This window comes from Schistocerca piceifrons, chromosome 1, assembly GCF_021461385.2.
Source record: "Schistocerca piceifrons isolate TAMUIC-IGC-003096 chromosome 1, iqSchPice1.1, whole genome shotgun sequence".
NCBI classification, from domain to species: domain Eukaryota; kingdom Metazoa; phylum Arthropoda; class Insecta; order Orthoptera; family Acrididae; genus Schistocerca; species Schistocerca piceifrons.
Window position 1 is genome coordinate 30,637,933 of NC_060138.1, and position 20,967 is coordinate 30,658,899.

A 20,967-nucleotide genomic window follows, 5' to 3' on the forward strand; every position below is an offset into this window, starting at 1 on the left:
GAGAGGGCAGCGAGGCGACGCGACGCCAGCCAACTGCACGCTGACTGCGACGACGCCAAGGCAGGAGCGGCCTCTGTTCCAAGGCAACATACAAGTTCCGCCCGGCCTAGTTGCGGCCGCACTGAAGACGAGCCGTCATCCAAACGCTTTAGCCGTGACTTGTCAATTGTTGTGGTTTCCTTGCACTGACATTGTACATACCAAAGGACATTGATTATTTGCATGTCGCCAATTGCTTGCGACACCTCTTTGTGAAAACGCAAAGGTAAGGATTGTCAATTTAACTTACTGTAATAAACGCCATTAATAAGATTTGCTTGAACTCTTGTCTAGTGATCCGAGAAAACCGCTGCCTAGGCACCCTACATTAGACGAGTCGGCAGGATACAACAATGATCACCTAATAAAATACACACATCAAAAAAAGTTTTGCATCACCCCGGTTCCCAGAACTCCTGAAGATAGATGTTGACTAACGATACTGTATCACACACACAGTCCCTTTGACTGTTCAGAGATGTCACTAAACCCGCCCAAAGATGTAAACAAACATGCATGAGCAGCGTCTATTAGACGGAGGCGGTCCGACAGCCGATCAGTTCCAGTCATTCCGCCACGAAGGGGGTATTCGACTCGTGTTGTCAACAAGGGAACTCTCAAGGCGTTTCGGAGTGAACCAAATCGATGTTGTTCGGTCGTGAAGGAGATACAGAGAAACGGGAACTGTCGATGACATGCCTCGCTCAGGCCGCCCAAGGGCTACTACTGCAGTGGATGACCACTACCTATGGATTATGGCTCGGGGGAACCCTGACTGCAACACCACCATGTTGAATAATGCTTTTCGTGCAGCCACAGGACGCCGTGTCGCGACTCAAACTGTGCGCAATAGGCTGCATGACGCGCAACTTCACTCCCGACGTCCATGGCGAGGTCCATCTTTGTAACCACGACAACACGCAGCGCGGTACAGATGGGCTCAACAACATGCCGAATGGACCGTTAAGGATTGGCAACATTATTTCCACCGATGAGTGTCGCATATGCCTGCAACCAGACTATCGTTGGAGACATGTTCGGAGGCAACCTGGTCAGGCTGAACGCCTTAGACACACTGTCCCAGTGAGTGCAGCAAGGTGCAGGTTCCCTGCTGTTTTGGGGCGGCATTATGTGGGGCTGACACACGCCGCTGGTGGTCGTTCAAGGAGCCGTAACGGCTGTACTATACGTGAATGCCATCCTCCGACCGACAGTGCAACCGTATCGGCAGCACATTGGCGAAGCATTTGTCTTGATGGACGACAATTCGCGACACCATCGTGCAGAGTTTGTGAATGACTTCCTTCAGGATAACGACATCGCTCGACTAACGTGGCCAGCATGTTCTCCAAACGTGAACCCTATCGAAGATGCCTGGGATAGAATGAAAAGGGCAGTTTATGGACGACGTGACCCTCTGAGGGATCCACGCCGAATCGCAGTTGAGGAGTGGGTCAATCTCGACCAACAGTGCCTTTATGAACTTCTGGATAGTATGTGACGACGAATACAGGCATGCATCAATGCAAGAGGACGTGCTACGGGGTATTAGAGGTAGCGGTGTGTACAGCGATGTGAACCACCACCTGTGAAGGTCTCGCTGTATGACGGTACAATATGCAATATGTGGTTTTCACGAGCAATAAAAAGTGCGGAAATGATGTTCAGGCTGATCTCTATTCCAGTTTTCTAGACAGGTTCCAGAACTCTCCAAACCGAGGTGAATCAAAACTTTTTTTGATGTGTGTAGAAATCAGAGCTCGCATGGAAAGATATATATATAAGCGTTCTTTTTTTCCGTGCGCTGTTCGAAATTAGAATAACAGAACTATTGTGAAGGTGGTTCGATGAACCCTCTGCCAGACACTTAAATGTAATTTGTAGAATAGCCACGTAGATGCAGGGCGTCTCCCTGAGCGAGATTCAACTCCAACGTGTTCTCAGCCTTCCAAAAAAAGATCTGCGCCAGCGAAAACTTTTGCTCTTGATAAGGAATGTTCCGCATAGGCTTGTTTCATCTTTTCAAAGGTCACACTCGCGGAAGGCGTAACGTTGCTTTAAATTCCGCTATACCATTTTCGTAACACACAACAAAAACGCAACTTCAACTTCAGTGATGGCGCTCTCAAAAATCACGTGACGGCTGCACGGAGCTGAGATTCTGACTGAGCGTCTGGAAGGGCTGAACACACCGGTCTAGACGAGTACAGCAAGACAGCGCTGCCTGAGCGTTCGCGGCGTTGTCAGTCTCATTACTTTCCTCACACTCTTCGTATAAGACAAGCAGAGGCGAACTGGAAACCATTCTAGCGACGGTACAGACCGGAAATGGGGAAATCCACTGACATAACAGAGGGAAGATTCTTGTGGCTCGATGCTCGGGAAGTAGCATCTCGGAAACAGCAAAGCTGGTCGGCTGCTCCCGTGCTGCTGTTGTGAGCATCCGTGGAAAGTGGCCGAGGAACGGGGGACCACGGGTAAGCGGGGAGGTGTCTGGTGACATCCGTGCAGCGTCACAGAACGCAGCGCTTGGGAGATCGCCCGCCGTATAAAGCTGGGCAGACTGGAATGCTGGTGCAAGTGTTTCGGAGCACACCGTCCAGTGCACACCGTTGAACACGCGCTCCGCAGCAGCAGACGACTGCTCGGGGCACCCGTGTTAACCCAACGCCATCGTCAATTACGATAGCAGCGGGCACGAGGTAATAGAGATCAGACCTTGGATCAGTGGAAACGTGTCACCTGCTCGGGTGAATCACGTTTCTTGCCGCAGCAGGTAGATGGTTGTCTTCCAGGTGAACGGTTGTTACGAACATGCCCCACTCTGGTGGTGGCAGTCTCGGGTTATGGGGGCCAGTCAACTGCTATTCCACGAGATTTGTCGTAGTAAGCGAAGGCACCGTGACAGCTATGGTCTACATGAACATATCTGCGGACCACGTGCCTACCTTCCAGCAGGATAACCCCCCTATTACAAAACCAGAATCGTGCTACGGTGATCTGAGCAGCGTGACAGTGAACTCACGTTGATGTCTTTGACACCAAAGTCACCTGATCCCAACCAGATGGAAAACATCTGACGTCACCGCGCGCCAACTTCGCACGCACAAACCACAGGCCCGTAATTTACGTGAACTGCCTGACCAGGTCGTAGACATCTGGGCCACATACCCCCTGAAACCTAACACTGGCCTGTCGATTCCGTGGCACGTAGTATTGTTGCTATATTGCGTTCCAAAGGTGGGCAAACACCTGAGTCGGCGGTCACAATTTCATGGCTCATCGGTGTGCATCCGGTATTACACTTCCAACAACAAAACAGTGACGATAACAACTAGTTCGAACAGCCTCTGGAGCAAGGGGAAACCACGGGAGTGTCACACACAAAGCACCTTTGAGTTGTGAAGAGAAACACTCCAACCACAATGGGGTGGTCACTCGTTTCGAGAACAACTAGTGGCAGCTTACACGTGTGCTGAATGCCACTAATGAAAGGTACAGGTCGTAACAGATAACGAAGAACTGCAGGAAAACTGCTGAGAACCAAGGACAGGGCTTAACGACCCACGCCGTAAAAGCGCTTCTACGTAGAATGCTCTGCAGAACCTCCATTACTGCGCGACACCGACTCCTGAAACGTGGACGATCATCCCATGGAGACTGCATTTCGTTCCACGAGATGAATCGTAACTTTCAAAAGTTGTGAACAATATGTATCCCACAGAGCGTCCAAATGAAAGCAGCTGATTTCTTGACACTGATACCTTACAACGCTTATCTCTCGTGATTTTGAAGTTCAGTACGAATTAAGACGAATTTTCTCTCTCGTATCTATACAGCGTGCAATGGAGGCTATCCTTGAGACAAGTCACTGCATACAAGCGCGTAGGATTCACATTTCTATAGAGTTAAAATTAATTTCGCGCCATATTTACAAGGGTTTGACCCAAACACCAGATGATGATTTCGTCTTTAGAGGGTTCTCACAGGTGGGTCATTAGTCTTTTTTTTTTTTTTACTTTGTGCCTTATGCCTGGCGATGTAAGCAACGACATGCACAAATCAGGTTCCTTAAGCAAATGCTATATAAACATAAAACAAGTTTTTGTTAAAATTTGTCTGAAAAGCAAGCACAAACAAGAATTTGTAGCAATTACATAGGTGTACCGCTAATGGAGCAACTGAAAGAAATAAGAAACACTCGAATCACTGAACGGACCGCTCAGACATATTTAAAACACCTTAATCCAACAGTTCGCTTATGCGCCCGGACAACACACGCAACATTATGATCGCATCCACGCTCATCTTGTTACTTAAGATATAGCCAAGGTCTTGATCTACACAAAAAGCTGCGCTTTTCTTCCGAGAACAAATACGACTGTAATGTGGGGTAGCCAACCTATAGTATAGGTTTTAGAGTACGCCACAATTGTGGATTCTCCCGGCGGTAGTTGCGGTCATTTAAGTGTATAATACAGAATATAACCCGAGTAACATAACAATATTGAACAAACAGTCCTCTAACGCTTAAAATAATCTTTTAATGTACTTGGAGGTATAGACGCAAATTTAAATACGTCGATTACACTTCTCACTTACAGACGCTTTTCTTTTTACGCAGTATAAATAAGGCGAACACATCACCGTAGTATTTTAATTCGAGAACGTAATTCGTTTTAGGTACTAGCTGTGTTCTCCACCTAAAATTTACCGACCAGCTCGCCACTGCTAAGTCGAGTGGGGAAAAAAAAAAAAAAACAAGGGACGCGGAAAGAAAAATTTGCTACTATCTTTCAGGAGCATGCTGCTATATTGATTTATGAGAACAACGATAAACTGATGTTCCCCGTCCCCGGTTAGCTTGGTAAAAAGATATCAGACATTACCATGATCTTTCTCTTTTCGTACTTAACTATTTACTCTACATTAAACTTTTAAAAACGAAAATATGTAAAGACAGCATTGAATATGGTTACGAATAAGTTAAAATAGTTAGAAACATGTTTCACATCTAAACTACGCACCTAACAATTCCAACAATGTTTGCACTGTTCAGCCCTAGTTTCACTATTCAGGTTCTTGGCAACGAAGATTGAGCAACTTCCTTGACATTCAGAGAACTTAAATTTCTTACAGTCGGAACAAAAACATTGAGAGGAAAAAAAAAGAGCCTGCAACTAAATGCATGCTGCGGCGGATATCAGACAAGACACTAACATACTTTCCTAACAACCCGTGCTGAAAAGATACCGACAGTACGATCTTAATGATGAATAGCAAACACCGCGCCAAAAACAAAAATCGTTACTCCAACAGAAAACCGCCCATTGTGAAGCACTTGAGACTGGTAGTGCTCTATCACAAGCAAGACAAAAAAAATCTAAGAAAGTTCTGGAGAATTATCCCTCCCACCGAAAGAAACACGAAAATTTACAGTACCAACTGTTTCTTAGAAAACAAAGTTTGATGCATTTTTTTTCCTTCATGAGACGGCAGAAGGTAAACATTGCATAGAAATTTGTCCCCAGTGGACAAGGATATATGCGTTGGCGCGTACTCTAATGACTCAATCACAGCCTCAATGCCACACAATTTTGTTGTTACCTAATGGCGCAAAACAGCTGAAATTATAAGCGCCTGTGTCATACATTAAAATGGTCAATTACGAATGAATTTGAACTCGCTAGTATTCAGAACCTAATCGAATGGAGTAGAGGGACAGCTAAAAACGATCTTTGAGGAAGTTGCTCAAACGGTTGAAAATTAAAAATCCTTCGCCATAGTACTACGACGAATAAAAAGTAAAACGCGGTCTGTAGCTCGTGCTGTATCAGCTACAATATCTGATAAATCAAATGGCAAACACACAATTAAAACGTCAACGGTTATAAAATCGGCATTGGATCAGAAAATAGCGCACTGTCAATGGTTGATTCCAATGAGCACAGAGCGATACGGTGTCTCCAAATGATGGTGACTAAAACGACAGTGTCCAGTACGCAGCCGAGCTGAAAGTATCTCCTCGTGAAGAGTGGGACGAGAGAAAGTCGTCCAAGCCGTTGGGAGGTGTTTAATTTCCCGGAGTTTGCTCCCATATAGAGAAGACCATGCCATAGTGACGTTCCTATTGAAGGGACAGAACAGTTGGAAGCCTAGGTAGCTGGGCTGCAGCCTAGGTGGCAGCAGCAGCGTCGGCAGCTTCATTCCCCGACACTCCCGACCTGCACAGGGACCCAAATGAACATCACATCAGCGAGCGAGTGGAGGCATTGGATTCGTTGTACTATGGGGTGGTGTGTCTATAGCACACTCAAGCTCTGGAGGGCACTAAATGAATCGGAACATAATACGAATTGAGAAGCCTGTGTCGTCGGATGTACTGGGTAGCCTAATAGAGGGCGAAAAGTTCTGCAGTAAAAATCGAGCACTGTTGTTGGGGTTGGGTTGTTTGGGGAAGGAGGCCAGACAGCGAGGTCATCGGTCTCATCGGATTAGGGAAGGAAATCGGCCGTGCCCTTTCAAAGGAACCATCCCGGCATTTACCTGGAGCGATTTAGGGAAATCACGGAAAACCTAAATCAGGATGGCCGGACGCGGGATTGAACCGTCGTCCTCCCGAACGCGCACTGTTGTTGAAGCCGGTATCTAAAATGTTTGTTGCAAATGGCAAAGCCGCATCCGACACCACGGACGGTCTTAGAGATATCAGCGTGGACGAAGGTGCTGTCTGCGCGTTGCGTGAAAGGTTGAAGAAACTCACAGCGACGGGTCAAATCTTGAGAAGTGTCCTTAGGAAGCGAACTATGTCCACGATGAACGTGGACCTCTGCACGAAACCAAGGCAGGTGAATGGCTCTCACAAACTGGGAACGTGGCAGGTAACGTAAGGTTAAGCTTCCGAAGCAGTATACGCAAGCGAACTCCAGGAGGCAACAAAGAAGTTGCGCTTACCCCATATTGACGGTCAAGGCAGTCATCAAAAAAGGACGCATAGGATGGACGGCTGGGCACAGAGGACAGACGGCGCGCGTATCTGCTGAGAGAAACATCACGTCGGTATCAAAGCGGTAGCTCGGCAGCGTCTGCGTTATTGTTGTGGTCTTCAGTCCTGAGACTGGTTTGATGCAGCTCTCCATGCTACTCTATCCTGTGCAAGCTTCTTCATCTCCCAGTACTGCAACCTACATCCTTCTGAATCTGCTTACTGTATTCATCTTTTGGTCTCCCCCTACAATTTTTACCCTCCACGCTGCCCTCCAATGCTAAATTTGTGATCCCTTGATGCCTCAGAACATGTCCTACCAACCGACCCCTTCTTCTAGTCAAGTTGTGCCACAAACTCCTCTTCTCCCCAATCCTATTCAGTACCACCTCATGTGATCTACCCATCTAATCCTTAGCATTCTTCTGTAGCACCACATTTCGAAAGCTTCTATTCTCTTCTTGTCCAGACTATTTATCGTGAACGTTTCACTTCCATACAAATACTTTCAGAAACGACTTCCTGACACTTAAATCTATACTCGAAGTTAACAAATTCGTTTTCTTCAGAAACGCTTTCCTTGCCACTGCCAGTCTACGTTTTATATCATCTCTACTTAGACCATGATCAGCGTTTGCGTAGAGGCTCATAACTGGCCTAGTGTAGAAAGCCCCAATGGCCAAACGTACGCCTAGGTGCTGTAAAATAGACGGTCGTGCGGATGAGTAAACGAGACACACAGTCCATTTTTAATCGGACAAGGCATTGGTGTAAGTGGAGGATGATTTCCCGATCTGCTCCTCATGAAGTACCGTTTAAAACGCGTTGCACATTTAAAGATCAGGTACAGCGTGCTGATACATAAGGTACGTGGAAGGACCGATAGTTGCCTATCGAGCTTGAGCCCCAAGAATTTCGTGGTTTTGACAAACTGAAGAGCAACAGTACGGAGATTTGAAACTCCTTACGCCGCCAAAGTTCAGACAGCTTTTTCAGTGGAAAAGTGAAAGCCGTTGTCAACGATCCACGAGTAAAGACAGTCGAGACATCCCGGAAGTAGTCGCTCAAGTAAGCACGTCTGCTGAGAGCTGCAGTGCATCGATAAATGTTGCACAGTGATTTCCCGAATCTTGCACCGTGAATCGTACACAGGGAATTTCAATTGCTGTCGTAGTAAAGCGATTCGTGATTTAAAGCTTGGCTACGAAGCGAGTCATGAATCGGTCGACCTGTGCAGTCAAGTTGGCAACGGGCCTCTGATGCGGTGAGGTTCGAACTGCAAAAATTAACGAGGCGTTAGAAATTGATAATTCAACATTTTTTGAGTATTCCCATTTTCAGTGTCACATAGCTGGTTCTGAGTAATGCCAGCTGTTTGAAACAAAAAAATTTTAAGCTTTACAGTAGCAACGTCGTCTAGTTTCGAAGAGAATTTCAGTTCCCTGAACCAGTTACTAAAACTGTCGAGAAGGAGAAAAGATTGAAAACGCAAAACCTAACACCACGAGAACCAACAGTTACACATCATCATGCTCATGACTGGGCACCTTTCTGGGTGACAATTTTGAGCTTTTCCATGCAGCGCTTCGCCTATACAATCTACCTAGGTCGGGTAAAACATGTTCTTCGCTGCCCTTCCACTATTTGAACGCCGCTCGGTAAGGTATCAGCCCACTAAACGAATGTTTCAGAGTTTATCCTTCTTTCCATCTTCAGATCCTTTTTCTGGACTTCGCATTGCTCTTGATTACGGAAATTCCATGTCCCTTGCAACTTAAACTGGCTCATCAGTTTTGAGTGCCAAATAACAAACCGGACAAAAATGACGGTACAAAAAATATGAAATGTAAGTAGTAATGATGCACTAGATGACTCACAGCGAGGTTGCTAGCTGTGAGAATTAATGGAACACGAGAATATGATTCTTCAAGATCTGGTGGTTAATTTTGTCTCCGTGTGAGTACATAGTAATAGGGTTTCTGCCACCATTCTTGTATTGACAATAAGGCGTTTCTTATTGGCGACGTAACTCAACATTTCTTTTCCGTACATCGTCTCCGTATACTTTATTTTACTCATCCGTCCTTTCCAGGTATCCTTCTCCCCCCCCCCCCCCCCACTCCCCCCATTCACCTGTGTTCTAGCGTTTTGTAACACTCGTTTCCTTTGTCACTTCCACTGCTGCCCCAAGCCACATGGAAAACTTCCTTTGTTATTCTATTATTTTGGCAACATTTTCGTAACTAATGTTACACGTATCTGTATTTTAAAATAATAAGTATTTATCTAGCTATGAAAACAGTAAGTGTATTTTCTCGAGCAATATTAATTTAATAATTTTTATCATGTTGTAGACAACAGCTGATTAACACTAATATTGAGCTGCTGCACGAGTTCGTAGCTTTTTTCCATTAGTTTAATAAACACAGCAGATACACATAACCGAGACTTCAGTCATCAATTATATATTCTCCTGCAGTATTTATAACGATTCCGCGACCGTAGAAATCAAGTGGTTTTGAGGCGAAGAACTCGATCATCCATGATCGGAAAGCATTTTCATCTGGAAGGGTAGTTCCTTCGAAGGTTGTTCCATAGAGAGCGGGAAAGGTGAGAATCTGAGGGCGCAAGCTCAGCTTAATAAGGTGTGTGAGGAATGACTTCCCAGCTCAACTCCTGTACAGTGTTTTTTGTCAATCTGGCGTACTGCGCGCGGCCGTTATCGTGCAGTAGCGTCACTTGCACGCAGTCGTGGCGGTCGTCGCTCTTCGGCTGCGTCTGCAGGACCTCTCAGTTGTTGGCAATAAAACGTCACCACACTACACACAGTTGCATGCATAAAAATTACCCTTTGCTCATGTGCGCAGGTCTTTGTGCGGGAGTTGTTGCTTCGTTTGGGCTCAGCCATTCCCTTCTTTCCTAACATAAGGAAACCATGTCTCGTAATGACACAAGATAGCAATGGTCGTCGTCGTTCACGAGCCAGTTGGTGAAGAGCAAGTAGAGACGCACATATGGCTAACCGCTGATTTTTGTGATTTTGGCTTGGAGCATTCTGTATCCAAACAATTTTTTTTAACCTTGCATGTAAATGACGCACGATGGTGGAATGATCACAGTTCATCACATTTACCAGTACCGTTGTAGACTGTTGTGGATAATTATGGACTAATGCGTTTAAATGATAGTCATCACACCCCGAAGGTCTTCCCGGAAGTGGCGTCACTGATGTCAAAACGAGAAAGCCATTTCCCTGCCGTGTTCTACCCAATGGCATTGTCCCCATACACGGCGCAAATGTTTCTGGATGCCCCCGCTGCTGTCACCCCTCTACTGAACTCAAAAAGAAGAATATGTCAGAATGTTCCGATTTCTCCACTTGGCACTCCATTTTCTAGTGTCCACAGCTCCACGCACTACGACCAAATGATAAAATGACATTGTGTAAAAAACAGCAAAAGTTAACTATAAATAAACAATAACAGTCGATAAATAAACCCAAAGCAACCGGGATACCAACATGCAAAACATAAACGCAACGAACTTATGCACCAACCTAATATTAATTATCAATATAACCCACCACAGCTGCATTTGTGGCTACTGATGCCAGTTTTGTCTATAATATATGTGAAAACCGTACCTTTTGTAGCACGATATTGGCACAACTCGGCAACCTCATGATCTAAGTGGGAAACCGCTAATGACAATAAATGTGCAATAAAACAGCTGTGGTGGCTTTCATCAATCAATCATATAAACTATAACTTCAACAATCATGATTTGTAATACTGCACCGTAACTCTCGTTTCATAAGTTGTTTCGAGTATAACAAAATTTTGGTGATTACCTGATTCGGACTACAAAATCACGTGGCCATAATCTTGCCTGATAAAATACACTAATAATATGGAGCGCTGAGATGAATGACATGCATGATCTGCACAGGACTGAACGACGAAAATTACTACAATAAAATTGTAGCTCCATTCTAGTAATACACAATCCATCTATCTCCGTCTGCACTGAAAAAAAAAAAAAAAAAAAAAAATCGCAACCAACGGCGCGTTCCGGTATTTACGCTACCGTAATTTATGCCACAAATGGCAATTTACACCAATGACCGCGTTTCGGCTCGTGAGCAACGTTCTAATGCGTAAATGACGTATGTGAATAAATTTTTAAATCTAACGGTCGGTGCGTGCGTACTTACAGTATGGATTATAGTTCAGGTCAGTAAACCTTACGTCTCGCTACAATTCTATTATCTGATTTCTGGTGACGTTCGAGTTTCGAAGTGTCATACTATACGGTGTACAAACACTTTCCCAGAAACATCCAATTACTAACGCCTGATATCACTTCGCACAGGTAACACATATGTCCCACTTTCCGTGGAACGAGTTAAATTATGCTTGTTCAGCGTAGTATATTTCCTTATCCAAACTACAGCTTTCATTGGGCGTCCATTTATTAAGTGCAATTAAGTGCTAGGGCTGCTTGAATTAAAAGCTCGCACAGGGCTCAAGCCCTGCAGAATTACCACACATACTGGAAATTAGCGGCACGTCCAGAGAAATAGGCAGTCGCCAAGAAACTTTTTTAATTACTTACTTGCGACTGAAACAATCCAGTCCTCTACATTGAGAGGGCCTCGTAACAGTTAACAATGGATAACGCATTACTACCACGGACGCTATGGACCCTTCCGGTGAGTACGGCCTACTAGAAGTTGAAAGAGCCGTTGAAGGCAGTTCAGTGGTTATTTCGCAAACAGTCCTGCAGAATTTATTTTCGTTGCACCCGAAACAGTGTAACAGCATTCAGAACACGCTAGGAAGACGCACAGATACGCCCATTCACAGTTTCGCTAGAGTCCAAACAGCGACCAACACCTGCTGAAGACAAGTAGGGAAGTTGTCGAACCATCGTGTCAAAAAAATAACTCGTAAACCACCAATGACCGCACTTTCAGAGGCACGATACGAGTTCATGCACTGCTACCAAAGGCACGACTTGCTGATACTTGCCGCATAAAGGTTTGGAACAGAATAAATATTTACCAACTTATTCCGCGAGTATGATCATTTAGCTAAAAGATGGTGTGCACGAATGTCTACATTTTGTACCGGTCAACAGAACTTAATAAGCAGGGAAAGACGAAGACGGCACAAAATTTAAATGATTCAGCATCTATAAGCCAAGTGTCAAAAGAATCCATTCATAGCAGAAAATGAACATTTTAAAAATCTTACAGATGATTTTTTAATATAAGTGCTCGCAGATTCAGTAGCTATTGTACTTATTGCCATGCTGCTGCAAATGACACCCGCAAGGTATAGAACACGTTCTGCAGAATCGTAGGAAGTGTAGAAATGTCGTGAAGCACAGGAATTACTGTCAAAGACAGTCATGTACAAAATATCAACCCTTAATATTACTCAGCCACAACCAACTTAAGAAAACAGCCTTTTTATCTAAAGGTCTTAGTAGTTTTCAATTTCCTGCATAACTTTCATATTACTGTATAAACAGAGATAATGGACAACTGACATTGCACCTGTCACAAGCAAAGCTCTTGCACAAGTAGCTTCCAAATATGTTACTTGAGATACTTGAGAATCAGCAGATGTCATTACAGTTTAGCGATATGGTATCTAACCATAACCCAGGGAGCCCCGCAGTACCAGATTTCGCGCACTTACTGTTTACTTCAGAGCGCTAAGTATACCGGCATACTACTATTATATAACTGTGTTCCTTTGTTCATAATAAAAACTGCTGTCGTAATGAAATTGCTATTGTTAACTTAGCTCTCTGTTCCACATGTTTGTGACGAATTTAAAAGGTAATAAACAACCGACAAAAAAATCATTATCCTTTTTTGGAAAGACTGGATGCTTACCTCGACAAAACACGAAAATTCAGATATCCTTCAAATATAATTTTATTAATGGTATTTCACATCTACATTGCGCCGTGCTGTATGCTTTCCTAGCACGAATGACAAGTCAGCTGGCTGTTCGTAGGAGCCAAATATATTTCATGGCAAAAGTGCAAACTCAGTAACGGATCCTTACAGCGTAATAACGTATATATTACTTGATAAAGGCAACGGACTTTCTCAGCTATATATATATTAATCTTACTACACTGCAGCGCTTACGCCTTCCAAAGTATACTACAGTGGAGTTTCAAACACTGCACTGTCTTACCAAACTAAGCATAGCACAAAGCATTATGCTTAACAGAATTAGCATAAGTTGTAAAATAACAGTGCTTCGTTTTATAAACAGTACCCAGAGAGTTAGCATAAACTTCTGTACGTCTAAACTGTAAGACACGTACGTCACTCCCATATTTTGACATAATATAAACATAAACAAGTACACCATTCCATGAATCATTCATTCAAAATATATATGTTCAGACGACGTATGCATATAACTTTGATTCATTAATCCCTGAGCATAGAGTTTAAACACACTAAGCACAGTAAGACTTCAGCAAAAAACTGCAAACAGCATCATCAAAAAGTAAACAAAACACGATCCAGTAAGAATAACGGCCGTTGTTGACATGAAAGCTGTAAGCCAACAAGAGGGAGTCTACGATGCATTTCGTGACGTATTAATATTTCTTTCTCACTGTATCTCCAATGGCAAACACAACAAGATGCTGACAAGGATTTACAAACAATATTTGGCGGCAAGGTACTCCACGAGACACGGTTCACTGACAATGTCAACGAACGTCAGTGCCAATATCGAAGTGAGAGGAGCAGGCGAAATAAACGGTAATTTGCTTTGACTATCTGATTTTTGTGCGCGTCTTACCTTGGAATGCAGTTCGAGGGAGTTCTATCCACTTCCCATGTGGCAAAAAGCTTCATAGGAACGGGCTTCATCCCCACGATTGGCGGCGGCTTACTCGCCTTTTCCGCCATGTTTACGCCGACTGACCAAAGATATTCCGGCCGGGCGAGATTATAGCATTGGTTTCGAAATCTTCGTACAGAGCGCGCTGAACGGATGGAGCTCCGTAGACTGCTTGTAGTGCCATCTGTTACGGACTGCGCCAATTCACAACGAGAAGTACTGCAGGAGACCGCTAATATCAAATACGCTTTAGCGGCTTACCGTGTGAATTTAAACTGATTGCCGTCAGTATAAACATTTAACCAGCTAATCTGACTTTACATTGTTTCCTACGACTGGTTCGTACAGCCTTTTACGTAAAATAATTCAAGTGGTATTTCGTTTTCTTTATAAATTTAGTTCCAACTCTTATTTTATTTATTTGGAACTTACGAAATGAACTAGATACGTAATGGGGTATTCAACAGTCATATTACATCGTTCAAATATATCCTCATTTCAGAGTATTTGTTATATCTAAACATTTAAATTAATTTGATGTGCATAAAATAATTCTCCACTAACACGCAAGAAACGTAAACAATTTACTCAAAAGATCTGCTATACAGTGTGTTTCTGTAAGTGCGTGCTAAAATGTAACAGGACATAGCGAATACTCCACTGAACAATTTGAGATGGGATCCTGGGGTCGGAGCAGCCAGCGTAAGGAGATATGGAAGTAAAATTCTCTACCGCTTTGTCTAGCACTACTGTTTTTCAGTTTATTTGCAACTAACTTGCGTACAACTCTACTGTGCTGTTTATTTATATATACATTCTTTATTTCCTGCAAGGAAACAAAGAGGACAAGCCAAATATGCACCTTGTGTTTGAGAAAGTACGTTGCAATGCTCTCGCTGCTGAAAGGGTGTGCAGGGAACGATTTCCTAACAGGCATCATCCATCACGACGTGTGGTTATTTCTCTCGATCGACGAATGCGGGAGACTTGTTCATTGGAAAGAAGAAACGAGGTACCCGGCAACATTAGGACCATTAGCACGCTCGATTTTGAAGCGGAGGTACTGTAAGGCGTTGCAGCGGGTTCCACAACAACTATTCGTCGTGTTGAACGTGATATGGACGCTGCACATACTAGCGTGGGTCGAGTACTCCACAAACAACAATTGCACCCATATTACGCACGAGTCCATGCAGTGCTTGTGACTGGTTTTGCTGCAAGGGTCGCAATGTAACAGTGGTTGCTCAAACAATGGATTAATCGACAAGATTTCCTCCAAATCGTACTATTTACTGACGAGGTCTCTTTTGATCGTGATGGTATTTCGAACAGCACGAATAGCCGTGTGTGGAACGAGGAAAACCCACACGCTGTAGTAGTGTCTCACCATTAAGTACGTTTTGCTGTGAAAATCTGGGCCGCCATTGTAGGTGACAGTCTCATTGAACCATATCTTCTATCTGGTCGTCTGAATGGCCATCTCATACCAGACAAGTGTAACAGCAGATGTTGCTGGCTTCTCTGACCCCAGGTTCCCTACCTCAAATTGTTCATTGGAGCATCCTCTAAGTCATGTTAAATGTGTGTGTTTGTCATGTTACACGATCAAGAGGCAAACATGGTACATATACAAAGTATTTTTAAAATAAATAATATTTACCATTAGTTTATTTTAGGGAACAGAAAGTGTGCCACACTTTCACACAGGGATACAAGGAACTGTGCAACATTTCATTAACAACATATAATATAACTGAAGAAATATATGATGAGATAAAAGAAATCATTCAGATAGTTAAGAGAGACAAAAATGTAATAGACATGGGGGACTAGAATTCAACAGTAGGAAAAGGAAGAAAAGGAAAAATATTAGGTGAATATAGACAGGGGAAAGGAATAAAAGAGGAAGCCGCTGGGTAGAATTTTGCACAGAGCATAATTTGATCACAGCTAACACTTGGTGTAAGAATCAAGAAAGAAGGTTGTGTATGTGGAAGAGACCCGTAGACACTGGAAGGGTTCACATTGATTATGTAATGGTAAGACAGAGATTTCAAAACCAGATTTTAAATCGTAACACATTTCCAGGGGCAGCTGTGGAATCTGACCAAAATTTACTGGTTATGAACTGTAGATTAAAACTGAAGAAATTGCAAAAAGGTAGAAATTTAAGGAGATGGGACCAGGATAAACTGAAAGAATCAGTGGTTGTGTAGAGTTTCGAGGGATCATTAGGGAACGACTGACAAAAACAGGGGAAAGGAATACAGTAGACAAAGGATGGGCAACTTTGAGTGCTGAATAGTGAAGGCAGCAGAGGAGCAAGTAGGTAAAAAGAAGACAGCTGCTAGAAATCCCTTGGTAAAACAAGAGATATTGAAATTAATTGATGAAAGGGGAAAAAAATGGGAAAATATAAAAAAGCAATGAATGAAGCAGGCAAAAGAAAATACAAATGTCTAAAAAATGAGATTGACAGTAAGTGCAAACTGATTAAGCAGGGATGGCTAGAGGACAAATGTAAGGATGTAGAAGCATATGTCACTAGGGGTAAGATAGATACTGATTAGAGGAAAATTAAAGAGACCTTGGAGAAAAGAGAACCAACTGTATGAATATCAATAGCTCACATGGAAAACCAGTCCTAAGCAAAGAAGGGAAAGCAGAAAGGTGGAAGGAGTATATTGAGGGTCTATACAAGGGAGATGTACTTGAGGGCAATTTTATGGAAACAGAGGAATATGTAGATGAAGGTGAGATGGGAGATATGAAGGTGTTTGAAGAATTTGACAGAACACTGAAAACCAGCCGGAGTGACCGAGCGGTTCTAGGCGCTACAGTCACAGGTTCAAATCCTGCCTCGGGCATGGATGTGTGTGATGTCCTTAGGTTAGTTAGGTTTAAGTAGTTCTAAGTTCTAGGGAACTGATGACTGCAGCAGTTAAGTCCCATAGTGCTCAGAGCCATTTATGAACACTGAAAGACCTAAATCAAAACAAGGCCCAGGGAGTAGATAACATCCCATTAGAACTACTGATAGCCTTGCGAAAGCCAGCAATGACAAGATTTGTAAGAAAGGCAAGATGTATGAGGTAGGCAAAATACATTCATACTACAAGGAGGATATAATAATTCCAATTCCGAAGAAAGCTGGTGCTGAAAATTACTGAACTGTCAGTTTAATAACTCACAGTTCCAAAATACTAATACAAATTCTTTACAGAAGAATGGAAAAACTGTAGAAGCTGACCTTGGGGAAAATCAGTTTGGATTCTGGAAAAATGTAGGAACACACATGACAATACTGACCCTATGACTTCTCATAGAAGATAGTTAAGGAAAGGAAAACCTACTTTGATAGCATTTTTAGACTTAGGGAACGCTTTTGACAATGTTGACTGGAATAATCTCTTTCTAATTCTAAGGATGTGAGTGGTAAAATACAGGGAAAGAAAAGCTATTTACAATATCTACAGAAAGCAGGTGGCAGTTATAAGAGTTGAGGGACATGAAAGGGAAGTAGTGGCTGAGAATGGAGTAAGACATGGTTGTAGCCTATCCCTGATGCTATTCAATCTGTAGATTGAGCAAGCAGTAAGGGGAACAAAAGAAAAATTCGGAGTAGGAGTTAAAGTCCAGGAAGAAGAAATGAAAACTTTAAGGTCTGCCAGTGACATTGTAATTCTGTCAGAGACAGCAAAGGACTTTGAAGAGCAGTTAAATCGAATGGACAGTGTCTTGAAAGAAGGATATAAGATGAACACCAACAAAAGCATTACGAGGATAATGGAATGTAGTCTAAATAAATCAGTTGATTCTGAGGGAATTACATTAGGAAATGAGATAGTAAAATAGTAGATGAGTTTTGCTATTTGGGAAACAAAATAACTGATGATGGTCAAAGTAGAGAGGATATAAAATGGCAATGGCAAGAAAATCATTTCGGGTTGACAGAAGTGTCCGATCCCACCCGTCGTTGGTGTTGACGTCATGACGGCGCGGAGATTGGTTTGTGAGTGTGTCGTGTTTGTATATGTCGTCGTCTTGTGGTTTGTTGTGCCCTCTGGTGGTATGTTCAGGGCTTTTGTTAGTGTGGTGTAATGGGCTCAGTTTGGTCTTGCTCATTATACAGTATTGTTCGAGTGCTGGCTGTGTTTGTAGTGGAATTCGTTTCAGTGAGTTAACGATTTAGTGGTTTTTTGTGGAGATTAATTTAGTGTTGTTCGCTGTAGGTCATGTGGTAATTTGAGTTGATGTGTCGACAGAAGTGCCGACACAGTGTGATTTGAGGGGACCGCAATGTACGCTATAAACACACGAAGGATGGCGTGAGGTCTGAAACAGGATACGTAATGAATGCTATAAAGAAAAGTACGTAGCTTTTGGAATACTTAACTTTAATCCAACCTTGTTGTATACATCGTTCTTGATGAGACATGCTTTATACGATAAGTATCAATTGCTATGTAAGGCTAATGGCGCCTTGCTAGGTCGTAGCCATGGACTTAGCTGAAGGCTATTCTAACTTTCTGCTCGGCAAAGGAGCGAGGCTTCGTCAGTGTAGTCGCTAGCAAAGTCGTCCGTACAACTGGGCGAGTGCTAGTCCGTCTCTCGAGACCTGCCGTGTGGTGGCGCTCGGTCTGCGATCACTAACAGTGGCGACACGGGGGTCCGACATGTACTAATGGACCGCGGCCGATTTAAAGCTACCACCTAGCAAGTGTGGTGTCTGGCGGTGACACCACATGAGTAAATTAATCGGTTGTTGTTTTTCTTCAGGAATGAATATGAAGGATAAAATTAATAGCGCGCGTCTGCGAGAAATGATGAGAAATACCGCGTTGAAGCTGATAAAGTTTTTATAGCTGTTTGGGAAGTATTCGATCCCAATTTATGGGATCGGGAGCTGCTGTTGAGCTATATAGGCCAGGGGAAGTTTTTGATCCCAATTTATGGGATCGGGAGCTGATGTTGAGCTTTATAGGTCAAGGGAAGTGTCCGATTCCAGATGATATTGTGTTTAGTGGAATTTGCGGCGTTTTGTGTTGTCGGTTTTTTTCGTCGTTTTGCGTGGTTTTGTATGGGGGTGGGTATCTAAATTTGTTTATGTTGTCCTCACCCAAAAACCCCCTATTTACCGTGCTTGTCCCGTTAGTTTCATTAGGCTTTTTGTGGAACGTGTGCGTGTTTGTTTTTCGATGTGTTTTCGTGTTTATAATGTGTACGTAACGACTTTACATGCGCCATATTGGAATAGTGGTTTATGGTCGTTTCCGCCATATTTGTGACGTCATGGGTCAAAGCAGACGGGTGGGATCGGACGCTTCTGTATTTCCATCATTTCTGAAGAAGAGAAATTTGCTAACATTGAGCACAGATTTAAGAGTCAGAAAGTCTTTTCAGAAATTATTTGTATGGAGTGTAGCCATGTGTGGAAGTGAAACATGGGTGACAAACAATTTTGACAAGAAGGGAATAGAAGCTTTTGAAATGTGGTGCTACAAAAGAATGCTGAAGATTACATGGGTATATCTCGTAACTAATGGGGAGGTACTGAATAGAAAGAGGGAGAAAAGAAATATGTCATTCAACCTGAATAGAAGAAAGAATTTGTTGTTAGGACACATTCTGAGACATCAAGGGGTCGTCAATTTAGTACTGGATGGAAGTATGTGGGTTGAAAATTGTAGAGGGAGACAAAGATATGGATACCGTAAGCAGAGTCAGAAGAATGTAGGTTGCAGTAGTTACTCGGAGATGAAGAAGCTTGTGCAGTATAGAGTAGTATGGAGAACTGCATCAGCAGCAACAACAACAACAACAACAACAACAACAACAAGAATATAATCAGTATATCATGTCTGTTTATGTGCTGAAACATAATTTTTGTTTGTCCGGACATTTATATGAATACTGTAGATTTTATGTGATGTCCAAGATGATCTCCAGTTTATGCAGTTAGTAACTATTCTTGAATTGAATAACACATCTTCCTTCTTTCCATTTCAATCTATAAACTGTATGGGACTTTAGAGAAATTTTCGAACACCTATAATATGATCTCTCCATTTGTCGAAATGATACATTCTGATGTCTTCGTAAGTAGAAAAGTGTCGATCCATGGGAGGTGCCTCAATTGTTTATATGTTCTCACTACATTTTCTGACCTCTAACAAATATTTCTGAGTGGTATTGCTTACCTTAGTAAACTCTACAGCACTTACTGCATCATGAATCTCTAATCTTCTTTTATCCATGAACTATCTTATTTCACCTGTAATTTGGTCTTCATGATACTTGGGATGCCTGAAGCAATTTATGATGATGTATGTACATGTACACTTTGGATAAGAATGACAGTGTGGTAGATAAGTTAAAATAAACAATTCCTTTGTTGATGGTTAATTCATTCTCAAATTTGTGTGAGTAGATCCTGTCTTGATGGAGAACACTCAACGATCTGAAATGAGTAATAATATACATCACCACATATAAGCATATATGATAAACTGCTTCTGTTGACTATATCAACATTTGACTGACATTAATTGTAATCTGCTTATTACAGTTATCAAGTGTGCATTGTTGTTGTTGTTGTGGTCTTCAGTCCTGAGACTGGTTTGATGCAGCTCTCCATGCTACTCTATCCTGTGCAAGCTTTTTCATCTCCCAGTACCTACTGCAACCTACATCCTTCTGAATCTGCTTAGTGTATTCATCTCTTGGTCTCCCTCTACGATTTTTACCCTCCACGCTGCCCTCCAATACTAAATTGGTGATCCCTTCATGCCTCAGAACATGTCCTACCAACCGATCCCTTCTTCTGGTCAAGTTGTGCCACAAACTTCTCTTCTCCCCAATCCTATTCAATACTTCCTCATTAGGTATGTGATCTACCCATCTAATCTTCAGCATTCTTCTGTAGCACCACATTTCGAAAGCTTCTATTCTCTTCTTGTCCAAACTATTTATCGTCCATGTTTCACTTCCATACATGGCTACACTCCATACAAATACTTTCAGAAATGACTTCCTGACACTTAAATCAATACTGGATGTTAACAA

General features: G+C 42.8%; 1 protein-coding gene across 2 annotated transcripts in view; it reads right to left on the reverse strand.

Annotated features, from left to right (window-relative positions):
* The window catches only part of LOC124787753 (phosphofurin acidic cluster sorting protein 2), a 691,488-nt gene extending 677,517 nt beyond the window's left edge, over positions 1-13,971 (reverse strand). For both annotated transcript variants that reach the window (XM_047254663.1, XM_047254832.1), the window contains exon 1: positions 13,861-13,971. In XM_047254663.1, the coding sequence (XP_047110619.1) occupies positions 13,861-13,970 (110 nt within the window). In that variant the 5' untranslated portion in view covers position 13,971. The remainder of the gene's footprint in view (positions 1-13,860) is intronic.
* Positions 13,972-20,967: the final 6,996 nt, after the last annotated feature.